We start from the raw sequence: 16,335 nt of genomic DNA on the forward strand, positions 1-16,335 counted from the left end.
ATGCACACAATATGCTAATAACTTTTAACGAGGTTATGACGTAGACCAATCTGATGAATATTATTTGAAAGTGAAATTATTATTAGAAAGCATTTTAAACGCTTTCTATCATACTAAACTGGTCACCAAATTTAACAACTGCTTTTTCTTTTCACAATCAAATCTAAATGAGCTACTGCAAGCCACAATAGGTCGCAATTGTATACAGCGCCACCAGTGGCTGTTCCCGACTCCATGCGTCAAGTTCACTATACTAGTAGTATAAGGCGATACATTGTCAGATTACAATTAGTGTATTTAGGAATATTTGGTGTCGCTGCGTAATATTTTATGTTCTTGGTAAATAGTGTATATTTATAGAGTAAGTTAGGGGTCTTTGATATAGATGGAAGCGTGGAATTATTATTATTGCCCACATTCACTGTGACATATATGGTGTATAAAATGTATCTTTAACCACGTGATTTACTTTTGGTGATTGGTACTTATTGTGTTTGAAGGGTACGTGAAGGACTTCAGCTTAATTAAAACTGTGCGCACATGCGTTCGATGTTTCACATATTGCTGTCATAACGATCAGCGCACTAGAAATATTTACGATGGTCTGCAAATGTGGACATAATACAGAGATATTAAAGTTATCACTATTATCCCGTTTAGAAATGTATATAGTTGAGAGCAAGGTAACATTGTAAAAAGGTTAAGAAGACAAGGGGTATATTTGTTTTATAGTCTTCTGAGGTTTGTGGATTATTAAAAATAAAAATGTATTTGGGTATTAGGGGATTTTTAATATATCAAGTGTATCATTGCACAAATAAGGCTTAGAATACTCAGATGGCTTGGGCATGTTCTCAGAATGCTCGGTTCATACAACACCAAGATAGCTCTCCGCTAGACACCACAAGGAAAACGACCAAGGGGCAGGCCGAAGAGCACCTGGCGGAGAACCATTGAGCAAGAACTCAGAAAATGGGTTTAACATGGGGAGAGGCAGAAACCAAGGCTAAAAAGCGTGTTGAGTGGAGGGATCTTGTGTTAACCTTATGTTCCGGTGAGAGCAACAAGAATTAAAAAGAGAGAGACTCGATGTACATATTGCAATATAATACTACATCATCTTCTTCTCAGGCGTTATTGGACTGTATCTCTCCGTCATGAACATGACATTGTCACAGTGATGACGTATGCAACTCCCACACACCCTAAATCTCGGCATTAGGCGTAATATGCTAAAGAGTTTTAACAATGCATCTGTTTTCAATGAAAATACAGCTGTGACAATCCACAGCCATTCTTGGCAAAAAACACAACCCCCGCATTTTAACTTACAATATCGTTCTTTGTTCCTGTAAGCCAGTGTGTGGGTGAATTCATGTGAAATGAAAGCGACAACGTATGAGGTGAAATGACATGTTAAAAGGGAAGTTGGAATACGCCCGAGTTGAAGTATTCCATTGAGCTGTCTGGAATACTATGTCGGTCATTGGCTTTTTGGCCTATACAGTTAGATCATGAATATTCATAAGTTAGTATTATGGTAAACATCCCACAATTCATTGTGCCAATTTATGAGAGCAATGACTGCAAATTTCGAACGTTCAACGCACGCGTGTACTTTTCTGGACTGGCAAAGTCAAATTTAGCCTTTTTAACGTGATCGCAAAAACTAGCGTGACTGCAAACAAAATGTCTTTATCAGTCAGGTTACTTTTCGCGATCACGCGAAAGGACTAAAAGAACAATTAATTATTTCTTTTTGTAAAACAAAAATGAAGTCCCGACTTTGCCAGTCTAATACTTTTCACGCACCGCGCAATAAGTGTTCTGGATCTTTCATAGCATATTTATTTGCAAATGGGGACGTGGCCCCTCTTCCCAAGATGAGTTCGATGTAGCTTCATTGATAGGACTAACTGAACGCTCTCATAAGAATTTCTCAAAAATGTTTAAAGGCTGACATTATTCTAATTTGACTGAATATTGTTGTATTTCATATTTTAATGACACATTATACGTGGACATGTCCGCGGCTATTCCTGTGAGGTTAGCCGAATTTGTCCACAATTGGGCTGAACAGCATATATATTGTGTTGCAATTGGACGTTAACCCCCCCCCCCCCTCAGATTCAACACTTCCGAGTGCTGGCTCCAACATAACTATTAAAATCTAAGTATATAATAAAATATTGTTGTCGCAAATTTTACGTTTCCATAACTTCGCTTACACCTTTCAAAGTCGTCATCCATTTGCCCACTTTTTGTTTTATTTCCATTTATAACCAAATTACGAGCTCACCCACCATTGTACATCTGTCCGTATATGCTCAGAACATAAAACGCAGTACGTAGTCAATCCCAAATCCATTTATTGTTCAAATAGTTCACGTAGTGTTGATTCACCAAATTGTGAATAGCGTCACAGAATTCCAGACGCGGGTTAGGTCTGTTTATAACGATTCAATACGTAACCTTTATACCATTCATTTCCAAAATGACTCCACTGACTAATACAGTGGTAAAAGGGTGTTACATGAACGTGGTAAAATAGGAATTGAACTGAACTCGAGCAGAAGTGAAACAAAAAATCATTGGCCAATGTCGACCAAAATGACTCCACTGACTAATACAGCGGTAAAAGGGTGTTACATGAACGTGGTAAAAACAGGAATTGAACTGAACTCGAGCAGAAGTGAAACAAAAACTCATTGGCCAATGCCGACCATCAGTGAACGTAGATTGACCCTAATTAACATAATGTATGCATTGACACTTTGATATCGGCGTCATCACTGTAACCTCTAATATAACGATAATAACTCCGAAATTAATAACAATAATATTAATGTTCGCGACACCACCCACAGTACAAAGTGATAGATTCTCTGCCATAAGAATCAAACACAGTCAGACGTTTTCTTCAGGTTTGTGAGTGACGTGTGCAATGCGTGAAATCTGCACTACAATGCGTGGCATATATATTACCGTAATCGATACCACGATATCATGTACTAATATTCTTAAACAAGCCTACGTCCGAAATAAATCAGAGTGAACTCGCACATGATTTTTTGTTTATATCTGTGTCGTGTATGAGCCAACCGAACCCAAATCAGTCACTGCGCAAAAATGCGAGGCATGGCAAACTGTCTTTGTTGTGGAAAAGAAAGTGGCGTACGTTTGACAGTCAACATACATCGATGTTATGCTTTTACATCATACAGTTTTTAAATGTTCTAAATACCAAAAGTAAACGCTATTAGCACAATGCACAATCGGGCAAACTGAGTATATGTGTATTGCTACCATACATTATTATTCTTTTGGGAATATGTGGGCTTCAGTGATTATGGATGAATTAAAAACCTGGGTTCTATTTTCAGCATTGTATTCAAATTGGCGGCTATAGCTGTATATATATATATACGTGTATAAAATTATAATGGCAACTTACATTTATATTTACATAAGCATATGGGACATAAAATATTAAATAGTAATGTTCGCAACTATATATGCAACCCAGTTATCGTATGTATGTTTCCATGCTCAGACATTCGCACTGTGCCGAGTTAGTTGGACCCACGCTTTATGCTGTAAGAGACCAACAACAAAATCGTTACGTCCCGGGACATCCTGTTTGTTGTACATTTGATGAGTAGTACTGAGTTGTCATCACGATTACACCATGTGACGTGGTATCATTGCTGTGTATGTCCTTCCAAATGGTGTCCCGGGCCGCGTGACTCAGGGACATATTGATTTGAAATCATGACCACTGCGAATACATCACGTTATCCGCAATACGCCTATGACACCACAACGTCGTAGTGTGTATTTACTACCCTAAACATTGTAAAACAAACTATTACTTGAATTGTACACAATTATTTGTGTAAATTGATACCATTTAAATACTGGTTAATCGACCTTCGGTTATTTTAATAATACCATTAAATTGCAATCTTGACTACCAGTGTTGCTACCGGTTCATCAATCGACCCAATCTGATTAAAATCTGATGTAGTGTACGGGCTTTAATTATTTTGGCTATAAACTTATTTTAATTTTATTTTTTATTACTTTTGTTATTAATGCCCTTTTATTTTATTATTTTACTTTGATTTTGATTTTGTGATTTTTTTTAATTCCGCCCTACCTACATCTGAACCGATGCCTATGTAAGTCCCGTTCAAATCTCGCGTAAGTAACAGCCAATCACAGTCCCCCTTTTATACAGGCTGTCGGTTGCTTACTTTTCAGTGTATACGGGCAATTCTTCTGTACATTTATATTTTGCCCACTTGAATAAACCATTAATAGAAAATTGCTAGTATATTTTTATTTGCAAAAGAAATTCCACAGCATTTTACAATTTTTGTCATTTCATTGAATATTTTTTTCACTTCCAACAAATGTGTACACTTCCAGATACATCTTCGCCAGCCAAGGTTCGTTCATTCAGTCATCGCTTCAATTTTACATCACTGAGCATAATTATCTAGAATGGAAGCAAAAAAAAAGTAAATCGTAATGATTAGAACACTGTAAACAGCTATAGTAAACAATGCAAACTGATTTTAAATTGTATAGCGGTCACCGGCCCACGGCATCGACGCAGAAAATTGGAGCAAAACAATATTTCCTGATCAATTGCGATGTGTTCCAAATAAAAAATATTTTATTCCAGTCCAAATCAGCTCATTTACTTTAATAAAGTGTTATTGTATAATGTACAAAATGTTGATACAATTTGATGAATATTTACAGCTACGGCTTCAATACCGTAGACGATTTTGGCCCGATCTTCAACAAAACATCACCCGTCTCCAGGGCCGGCGACTGGAAAAAGACACTGGTGTTCGGTCGAACCGGTGGAAACAAAATCGTCACTCCCAGAATAACTATGCAAAATAACGATCTAAAGTCGAACCATTCGAGCCACAATATTAACATAAAAATGACTTTCGTTGCATTTGACAATGATAAACTTACCGAAAAGCCGTGTTTTTTTCGGTCGGTATAATCCGCCATTTTATTTGAGTGTGTTTGCCATCAGACTCTGCCCGGTGACGTCATCATGTGCGCTATAAAAGGAGGTCTGTGATTCGTTGACTAAAATCGTCGATAGTGGGTCTCGTTGAAATCTCGTTACATAGGCATCGGTTCAGATGTAGGTAGGGCGGAATTAAAAAAAATCAAAATCAAAGTAAAATAATAAAATAAAAGGGCATTAATAACAAAAGTAATACAAAATAAAATTAAAACAAGTTTATAGCCAAAATAATTAAAGCCTGTACACTACATCAGATTTTAATCAGATTGCAATCGACCCCACTCTCCTATGGATCTCTGAGCGTTTACGTCGACATGCTCGCTAACATCATGAGTGTGGATGTTGACATGAAATGGGTGTCCATAGTAACCATTTTATTGGGCAAACTGCTGAGCTTATAGCCGTACAATGGCTTACATGCAATACTATTAATATACTAGTTCCCATGTCTAGACCACTTAACATCACTATTGAAGAGAGACTCTCCCCCATCATCATATACCATTTTTCAAATCACCATCAAAACACACACACTGGTACGATTCACATTAGAACTACTAGCGTTGTCTATATTAAGCAGTGTCGTTCAACTGACTAGCATGACCGCAACGTCCATAGTCTTTGTCTCGTACCAGCAAAACTATGTTCGCATTCCTATTCAAATCCACTTTACATGACTAGTAATAAGTTATAACATCACAAAGGGCCATAAAACACGCATATATTATGACGTTTGTGGAAGCTCGTGGCGGCGATACATGCATGCGCGGCCGTGTGTACTAGCGTTAGGAGTTACTCGTCTTAAGTGAGCTTTTATTTATCCTTCTGGCGGAGTGATTCCCCTGAGAAAGGTCACGTTCGTGTATGGATTTGAAACGGTTTAATCCTTTCAATAGAGCAATGACAGTTAACACGGAGAGTGACGTAATGTAATGCATTAAAATTTAAGTCTCAAGGCTGGATACTGCGACCTCCTCCTCTTCCTCTCATCACAACAACATCACCAAATATTAATAGCGATTTCTCATTCAAATAATCAGACATGAGCACTAGATGCCGTGCATGGTTGTGTTGTTTATTTCTTTCATTTCAAATAATAAACGCCACGTAGTACCTCTTATGGAAATGAAATGACCTTTTTTATAGAGATTTTTGCACACAGCCCCAAACTTCAACCCACAGGACGTTACAATTTTATACTTAACACATGCAAATTGATCGACATACCACTGCACCCAGTCCATACAGAGTGTTGTGTGCATCCAGACCCACGTTTTTGCCCGATCTGAACCATCAGCTGGTGTACATCGTTGTTTTCATCTCTAGCGGTAAGTTGTCTCGTGATAATTGATATGCGTTGTCGCTTAATGTGTTGTCAGATGTAGAAAACCGTTATAGTGCTATGGAGGGTCTTTATTCATGAGTTCGTAGATGGCCTCCGTACATAGCTCACTCCACTGTCAGTCTATTTCAGTTGATGTTTGTTCTGTGCGTGAGAAAATTCCAGATTGACTTATGATATATTCACAGTGCATGTCAATGTAGTTCGAGGCTTATTTCACGTGACTGTGTACAGAAGAAACTCTATAGCGATGTACTAGTATTTAAATATCAATTGTTGACAATCAACAGCGTAATTTTCAGTTTCAAACGCGACGACGTCCGCCGGGATTCATCGTCTAATTCTCGAATCCCCTCGGCGGGTAACACGGTAGCGTTGTCGTATCTGTTGTACAGTAACATCGACGGACGACGATACCAGGTGTCAACTTATATCTATTTCTCGTCATTGGTGGGTGTGTCGCCTATGCTCTCCTGCTCGTCTGTATACAACCATTCAATGATGTCATATGCTAATTTAATAGCAGTGGCTGGGTCACGTGATGTAGTGTACCTTTAGGTCATGATACAGGCCTCGGTTGTTGAATTCAGGAGTGTGTGCAGGCGTTAGATTCATTTAATTCGCCGTTTTATAATACAATATTTGTGTTACACCAGGTAATAATTTTAAAAAAAGAACATTGACATTGCCATCGCAGGTAAAGGATAATTTCAACACCACGCCCAATCTGAGTTCATTCCTTTTCAAATTAAGGTGTACACGTTTCTATTGTCAACATGAACATACGAATGATCCTCTCTCTCAGAAAAGGCCCCTGGCAGTCTGAGAAAGCCGGGTGAAAACAAATCTGGCATTGGGAGTTGAAAAGAACATTGTTTAGCGTCAAGTTGGTATTTATATTATTGTGCCGCTTTTGAAAGACACCCGAGGTAACCGCAATCAAAAAAGAAAGGTATTTAACACAAACAATAAACCGGGCATCACCGCCCTTCATGGTAACCACGGTCCATAATTGGTCAAATGGACGTGGTACGCGACGTAACTGACTGATCACATTCCCGTGTAAGAGTGTAACGGGGCAAACATTTGGAAAACATTTTGTTGAGGTGTGAGTTTACGATATACGATATACTATACAACAGGGCGGCGATGAGTTATTCGAAAATCCCAACATTTTAAATTTTTAAATTCGATTCGAGTAAAATCTAAGTAATTATGCAATGCTGCCCTTGTTAGAGTCCGGGCAGTTGTGTCTTTGAAAACGTCTCCGAAGTTTGTGTTCACGTATCCAGTGTGTTGACATGAAATTGACAAGCTGTGTGACATACGAGACAATACATTGAGGGTCACCACGAGGGTCACTGATACACCGAGCATCATATGCTTGTGCTTAGTAACTCTCGGTCTCGGTTTCTATCCAGCGAGAAATTCCAAACCTCGTAAGTTACTGGCATGTGAGTCCGAATTCTAACTGGGACACATCTCCAAATATTACACTACAGTAAGGCACAAACTGTTTCAATCACCATAGCAACAGCGACAGGCACACACTAAGTTCCGGAATAATGACACTGGTCTCACTGGTAGTTATTTATACTGCAAATGATAGCACGACGGTAAGATTATATTTAGACGCGCAAATTCATTTGACCCGTGACCTCAATTAAAATATAGCATGGCGCAACATTTTTTAAAGTTGATTTATTAGAAACTACATTACAACGGCTCCACTCGTCGACAAGTGAATAGCTGGTCCGAATTTGTACCACGACCGCACCCACTACTTTTCACAGTGTGAATTGAACCGTACACAATCACCTCTCGCGTTCATACTAAGAGGAATGCATATAAATCCACTCATCCGCCGTATTTGTATGGAAAGTCGATTCAGTTGTTGACGAGGAGCGTAGAATAATAAACGGTCATGATTTGCGTCAGGCCGATTGGGACAACTCTTCCACAAGAATTTAGTTTCCCTGGCAACAAATATACGATATATGTTTAATTGCCAAACAATGTTGCGACTGTATGGAATACACGGTAACAACACCGGGGCCATAAATTACCCTTTTAACGAAAGCACGTCCCAATGAACACGAATAGTTATACGTCTTTACCCTTTTGACCCGTTATACCAAAAACTCCCATAGTCCGGCGAGAGTTTGTATTATTTGTAAATGAATATCGAGTTTCTATCTTGTCTCGAACGCTAACATTTTATAAATACTGTGAACGCCTGCGTTAGCAATGATGAATCATAAAGCAGTAATTAAACGAACATGGTAATGTGACAACACAGAACGAAGGCGTACGTCAAAGGGGTGGCTCTAATCTGATTAAAATCAGATTTTTTGGGGACGTTTTTTCTCATTCTTTTAATTGTTCATTGATTTCTATTTTTCTATTTCTGGCTTCGAACGTCAACGAATCCGAACACTCATCATAGAAGATAACCAGATTAGTCAACCAATCAGAGAAGGCATTTTATATAGTGATTATGCTATCCGCGCGCAAGGATTAAAGTCCAACCGTGACTTTATATAAAGCCTTCTCTGATTGGTTTAACCTCCTCGGGTGTGAGTTCGTGACCAATGCGTCTTGAATTTCAAGTCAGATGCGCACGGGAGCTTCACAATGGCTAAGATATATTAGCCTTTACGTTAGATATCGCACAGACCACCATCATGGGGGCATCCCCGCCATACTATTGACAGAGAAACTATTTGCCTATGTTGCAGTGCATTGTGGTATCATGTAGCCTCTCGTTAGATATTTTAATTGAGCCATCTTCACCTGTCAGATCTGCAATCACGTACACTATTGCATAGTGTCTGCATATAGCGGGTTACATGGCAACGATGTGTGCAGGATTACGAGTATTTGGTTTTATGTCATTTATTACAAAAGCACGGTTTATGCTTGCCATTGTAGACTGCCAGTGTTACAATGAACTCTGCTCTAGCGCAGGACAGTGGCATTAACAAAATTGTACATCTGAAAGTGTATTTTTCTTTTTGCGTGTTGACCATTTTAATTGTGGATATTTAATAACGTGATAGGTCAAACTGAACGACGATTAAACTGAATATATCTTGATGAGCGGAAACCTAAATACTTTAAATAATTGCTTTCTTTAAATTGTGTATAAAAAATTGTATCGTCGAATGCCTGTAACGCCATGTTTCCACGACTTCCCGTAACATCGCGTTGGGTGCATTTACTTTTCAATCTCATAATACGAGACCATACCGTTCTTCCGTTGAAATATAAGTAGGTGATATTCCGGGACAGACTGTCGTGTTTCCTTCCAGCTGGCGGATATTGGGTGGCGTGCCCAGCTAGCAAATACCGCCTTGTCAGTGTCTTAAAATAAATAAAAAAACACTCCTTGGTTTCTTACTCTATTTCAACCGCATATGTATTATATGTCTAGGTTTTGTTATCCAAATGTTGATCGAGATCTCCGGTTTCCACATTTACTGTCAATATGCAAATGACGGAAATGACGATTGGGGCGGCGTCCACTCACAAGTGAATGGTCGAAAATTAATAACCTGTCTACATTAGTTGCGTAGTTGTTTTGTCCGCCGGGAACTTGAGGTGCGAAAATAACGATATTACCCAAGTTGCAAATTGTGAGTGTACCAAATGAAACAATTTCATAAATTTGAAGGGCCATAGTCGTCGTGCCACGTATGCGCGAGATATATGGGTCTCATATAAACAATGATGGCAATTTTTACTGTTGCACAGATCAACGAGTACAAATTGACACGTTACCAAGCTTTAATTATATATTTTTAGATGATTGAAAAGTGTCGAAGTAGTCACGGTACCGACGGAGTAAGTCGCGCCCAGGTCAAACCACATACTTGTGATTCCCATTAGAAGAGCGCATTGGATTGTGGGAAAATCAATGTTTATCAACACAAATGTCGCATATGCACAGCGCGACTACCACCGCCCTTTAAATTTGAAGGGAGTTTCATCGGTACGTCAGACTTCCGGGTCATGCGACAGACTGACGGAGTAAGACTCAGCTGTAACATTGATCACGTAGCACTCGAGGGATGAGAGAGCTATCGATGTTTCTGGTCACCACAACTATGCGTGTCCTGGTAACTGAACGTCACTGAGCTCAATGTGCCGATAGCCTTGAAAACAATACTTTTGCGGTAATGGATGGAATGAATAAACCCATCACATCTATACAAGCGCCCCCTATGTGCAGCATTAAGAATTATGAGACTGTTGTTCGAGTACCAGCACGAAAATGAGTCCAGAACAACGTATCGGTATCATCTTGAATTTTCAAGGTGAATGTTCCGGCGAAGCACTCCACTCTACATCACCTTGAAGTATTTCATTAGGACTATGTGTATGTGACAATGCCCTCACAGTTTAGAATCAGTTTAACAACAGCCAATCATATAACTTTATTCTTCAACGCGCTTGGCCAAGCTATCAAAATCTTCGAGGCGGAGCTAAGTCACTAAACGCTCCACGTTGCTATTTAAGACGCGCACCACAATACCATGTATTTCTATGGACTCTGCGCGAGCTGCTGTGCACTGGTCAAAAAATCGAGAAAACAGCACAAACTTAACTTTGAAGAAATCCAACCAAATTTAAATAGTTTGCATATGTAGGGGGTGACAACAACCATCCCATAATACCGTTTTCTGAGAATTTATTGGTCTTTGTTTCACCATGATGGTTGCCAGGCGGTGAAAATGCCTGACCCGAGAATAAATGTTGCTGAGCACAGCTAAAGCTGTGGTGGCTTGGATGTCGAGGCGATACAGCGACAATATCCATACATCATGCAACTCACTGATATTCAGATCAAAGCTATTCAAGCTTTACTTAATAATAGTGGTAATAGTGTTGTCACCACTGTTGACTGTTATAGAAGAGTAGGTGTTATACCCCAAAGCTCATGATATCACTGCAACACATATTGGCAGTAATGAAGCCGAAAATATCAGAAATGCAGAGCTCCGAGCGTTTTCTGGCAGTCTTTGTAACAAAGCTTTCTATTGGTCGGTAAACTTTCTATCGCGCAACCACGTGACATACACGATTATGAATGGTATTACCGCACGGTGTTGTAGAGAGAGGAATGTCCGAACGGAACAACACCGTGCAGGCGGACGATGCACCCTTCCGTGCTTGCGCCTGTCTGTATCACACATGTGTTGATTGAACACATGTCAAACACAAGCACGCTTATTCATTTTGCGGTCGAATTCAAAATGACAGACTGATTGCCATTTTTACGGTTTCGGAACCGGATCTTGGGTATGGTTGGATTGAGTTTCCGAAACTTGGTACATATCTAGACGATTTGCCGGGCGTAATTTATCATATGTTTTGTCGAAATTGCATTCGATGTGTGCAAATTCATGGACATTCGTTCAATGAAAACGTACGTTGACTGTTGATGTAATGGCGTGTACCAGTTGGGTGCAGAGGCTGAGGCAAAGCGCTCTATGAAATCGTCGGTCTGTGAAATTTTCTCCCAGTAGAACCTCGTCAATATGATTTAAAAGTAGACACTCACGTCGGGACTCTACTAAAACATTGCAGCGTTTGTTATTTTAAAACTACTTTGAGTACTATATATAAGAGTAAGCTTTTGCGGAAAACAACGAGGAGGCAGACATCTGTGAAATTTCTTTCAAAGTGTACTGAATCATGAATAAAATGGACATTTGCCAAACCATGTGACCTCACCATAAGTTCCACTCAACCATTATGTAAACTTCAGTGGTGTTTTAGGTGCAGTACTTTTTTTGTGGATGCGTGAACTCACCATAGTTTGTATGTTTAATGGCTATGTATTGAGTTTCCCTATACAATGTAGTTGCGATACGATCACCGTCGCTGGAATGTCAATTAATACCTACGGCATTACGAATTCAGTGCGTTTTATTTTGTTCTTCAGCTGTACATTAAAGCGGGAGGGTCGTCACCTGCGCACGCGCGGGAATTGAGTCCCAAGCGACGATAACAACACACGCTAAAAACGCAAAGGCTCATGGGTAGACGCCTGTTTGTAAACATTGACACGCTATGGCCATCTGACGCATGCGCAGATGACGACTGCCCCGCTTTAATATGGTAGTACGAACCATGATACGACAAATACTTCTGCTACCCGTATTGATTTGAGAGGTGGTGATAATAATCTAACGATAGAGAAATTACAATTACAACAACAACAAAAAACAACAAAAACAATAGTTTAGTTTCAGGAGATTGGCGTGTACATAAATTGAAAATCCATTCCAGTGGTACCAAATTCATCCATTGCAACATAACCATGACCTTCGAGTTATGATGAAGGAAAGTCTGTATTGCGTTAAGTTACATGTTTATATATTCTTACGTAATAATCAATATTTTATTTTTATTTATTTTGCAGGAATTTTGAAGAGTGTCAATCATGCCTGTGTGTGAAAAATGCAAGAAAACCATCACGTACGTAAACACAGCAATCGGTCTCATTGTATGATGCTTGTCAACACGGTTATCATGGTGTTTGGACCATGACGTCATGATATTACCCTTTCAATTGCCACTAAAAACTGATGTCGCCTTCCACGATCATAGTCAAGTTCGATCTGCTTAATTTCATGAAGGATGTTGATTTACATTCTAAATTCTGTCTTTTGGGTTCAAAATTGACATACCATTTTGGCGGAGTAAATCTGCCGCGACCGGGTCGAAGATCACCTTTAATGAGGTGTTACTTTTCAATTTATTTCAATAATTTTCAATATATGTTTCGCATTTCAATTTTGTTTTGTATCGCCCACCTCGTTTCTTAACCTTTCCTTTTATTATGTTTTTTTATGGTTAAAACAGTGGCACTATTGTGACCGCCTTGGACAAAGAGTGGCATGCCGAGTGCTTTAGATGTGCCGAGTGCCGTTGTCAATTGCGAGGAAAAAGTTTCTTTACCACCAAAGATGGTCGTGTCGTCTGCGAGACCGATTACAAGATATTTGAAGCCGCCCGCTGTGCCAAGTGCTATGAGTCTGTCACCGGGGTGAGTTGTTTTGACGGGGACGATATTAGTTTGTTGTTAATATCACAACATTAACCGAATATTTTCATATACGGTATAAGAGTATATAGGAACAATAAATTACACCCCTCTTAGTAGGATTATTCAGTGGCCAGAAATGTATTTAGACCGCTCTAGTTTAATAATCAAACCTTGATATGGAATATACCATTATTTCTGCTGGGGAGGAAAATGAAGATACGAAACATCGGAGAACGCGTTTTGTGCGGCTTTGATGAAGGGGGGGGGGGCGGAAATGCAACCCAATCTAGGAGGAAAAAAATGGTATGTCCAGACACACAGTTTCAACAACATTCTAACCTAGCCCATTCCAGTCAGACATAATGAATCACTCCGAAGTTTAATTTGGATCACGTGTGGGTGATCTTTCGTTTAGTTTTACAGTAATGGTGAGAGGGATGTGAAGGCATGCAATAATTACCCAGTTATTTCTGTTATTCTCTATGATTGGCACGATCATCTTCTCAAGCAGCGATCATTACCCGTATCAGTCATCTAGAAAAACTATATTATTTTGCGCGCCGCGTGATTCTGATACTGTACACGGCTTATCGTCTGCTCATTTTTTTTTTTCTTCACGCAGGAGATTGTGACCGCATTGGACAAGAAGTGGCACCCGCATTGCTTTGTATGCAACCATTGCCGTAAACCATTCGGCGGAGATGGCTTTATGGTGAAAGACGATAAACCATACTGTAAGAAAGGTGGGTCATAGTTCAAAATAGTTATTGACAGACAGCCGATAAATTACTAAATAGTTCACAGCACTGAACCTCGGCCGTATGCAGGTGGTAACATTTTTCATTTACAATGGGTCCAAGTGTTTGCTCAAGATGGTCTTTAGAGTCACTCACTGACATTTGCTAAATCATCTCTTAAGCGAATAGTTGACAAATATCACTTGATTTATTATTTAATTTATGTGTTCTAACTAAATAACGAGACATGTGTTTTTGCATTTTGTTTTCTATTTTAATTCATATCATCACTGAGCAAAAAAAACGTTTGGATCATGGTTTGGTGAACACACATATGCACACGTACAAACAACACCCAGATAGCTAGAAAATGAATAATGACAAAACATCTCTTTCCATGCACCTATTTGAATGCAGTTACCATAACAACACGCCATGTTACAAAACATAGCTCCATGCGTTTACTCATTTGGTACCACATAAATAGTTTTGGTTCGATGTTACATGGATTTAAAATAAGAACAAATAACAGAAAACACCGTGACCGCTTGTGTTCGTTTAATACGTGTATGTGAATACTGCCGCGTTACCAAGTGAATATTATGATATAAGTGCCATGTGACTTTATATGACAAAACACTCCTAACGACTGCATTCCAGGGCCCAGGAGAAATTGGAGTTTTGCCAATTGGGTCACAATCATTAAATGAAGTTTAAATAAATGACTACGAGTAAATAAATAATGCAATCATATTTGATAAATAAATAACTATTTTTGTGTTTTTGTGGCAGTGTTTCAGTGCAACAGAAAAAACATGTGTGCGTTCATATATATATGTATGTATGTAAATACTAAAATGAATTGTTAAATTGCGATAAGTAGCACCCGGTCCGTTGCCAGGATTACGAGTGTATTTAATGAAGTTTAGATGACATACATCTTTCACGCCATTTATTATTTTGCTTCTCAAATACATTTATTTGTTCACGAATATGCAGATTACCAAGTGCTGTTCTGTGGTGGTAAAGACGTGAAGGTAGTCTCCTCGGACATCTGCTATGGATGTGACCAGAAGCTTGGATCTAAATGGGTCGAAGCCATGAACCAGAACTGGCATCCAGACTGCTTCGTGTGCCAGGTAACATAATGATGGTTGACTTGTTATATCGCCCTCTACCATTGACATGTGTTCCATGCATGGCCAACCTGCGTTGCTAATGTTGCGCGGGGCGTCATATCATGCTTTTAGTATACCTCAGTTCTCGTAGTTGATTAACACACCCACATTCTTCAGCAAAGCCCATTAATTTTATGCTCTCGACGTCTCCATATGCAGGAGTGCAGGCAACCATTCCATGGAAACAACTTTTTCATAGTTTATGGGAAACCATACTGCAGCAAACATCCATCTAACCCACCTCCGCCAGATTTCCGGTAATCTGCATGATGCGTTACCATGGGAACAGCATGCATTCAACAGTACGCATTTTGAATCTTTCAACAATAAAACAAGTTTCTGTTTAACTCTAATTCTATTCACGTAATAATACGTTATACAATTCTTTAGCTTTTACATTATGATCACGCCCATACACCGAAGTATACTAACAATATTCATTCATTAACCAATATGAACTCATGCGTGTCTATTTTTCATTTCCATTTTATTCCACAGAAATGCAGAGAAAAGCTGTCCGGTGAAAAATTTTACAACGAAAGTGGCAAGCCTGTCTGCACCAAATGTGGTTAAATCGACAATGACACCGACTCGAAATTTACAACCCAATTCCAGTCCATAGCTCGTAGATATGTATATTAGTTAAGCCTGGGTAGCCTGGGATTACGTTGACACATGCGCCCTCGTCAGGCGAATCGTGCACATGGTTAAGGGTTCAGTGTCCACAGAGGGTTCAAGTTGCTAGGTTAATATTGTTAGTAGGTAATTATTAGTAGCAATAATCAGATTCAATCTGGTTCAATAAATCCATAGTGATCATACTTTTTATAGCACATCATCGCGATCCAATGTAGTTATCATGCAAACTTGCCGAAATGGAAAGGGAACAAAATTAATGCAAATTGTCATTGTAAACACAATTGTGTTTAGATATTAAATCGATATTTTAAAGTTCTCAGTGACAAGAA

General features: G+C 39.1%; 1 protein-coding gene and 1 long non-coding RNA gene across 2 annotated transcripts; one reads left to right on the forward strand and one right to left on the reverse strand.

The window, feature by feature from the left end:
- Positions 1–4,327: 4,327 nt before the first annotated feature.
- Positions 4,328–5,133, reverse strand: LOC146747533 (uncharacterized). The gene is made up of 2 exons (XR_014928946.1): positions 4,996–5,133; positions 4,328–4,501 (listed from the first exon to the last, which is right to left on the reverse strand). It is a non-coding gene; the product is annotated as an uncharacterized LOC146747533 (long non-coding RNA).
- A 1,112-nt stretch (positions 5,134–6,245) lies between these two features.
- LOC100369382 (leupaxin-like) lies at positions 6,246–16,335 on the forward strand. The gene is made up of 6 exons (XM_002738307.4): positions 6,246–6,384; positions 12,826–12,881; positions 13,269–13,452; positions 14,075–14,195; positions 15,189–15,328; positions 15,866–16,335. Exons 2-6 carry the CDS (start codon positions 12,847–12,849, stop codon positions 15,938–15,940), a joined length of 555 nt encoding a protein of 184 aa, XP_002738353.1. The 5' UTR covers positions 6,246–6,384; positions 12,826–12,846; the 3' UTR covers positions 15,941–16,335.

This window comes from Saccoglossus kowalevskii, chromosome 3, assembly GCF_978046115.1.
Source record: "Saccoglossus kowalevskii chromosome 3, keSacKowa6.1, whole genome shotgun sequence".
Lineage (NCBI taxonomy): Eukaryota > Metazoa > Hemichordata > Enteropneusta > Harrimaniidae > Saccoglossus > Saccoglossus kowalevskii.

Bases quoted from the DNA above. Each gene is read 5' to 3' on its own strand.
- LOC100369382 (XM_002738307.4), top strand. From the start codon at position 12,847: ATGCCTGTGTGTGAAAAATGCAAGAAAACCATCAC. The intron at 14,196-15,188 runs GTGGGTCATAGT...ACGAATATGCAG, and splicing joins TAAACCATACTGTAAGAAAG to ATTACCAAGTGCTGTTCTGT. The intron at 15,329-15,865 runs GTAACATAATGA...TTTATTCCACAG, and splicing joins CAGACTGCTTCGTGTGCCAG to AAATGCAGAGAAAAGCTGTC.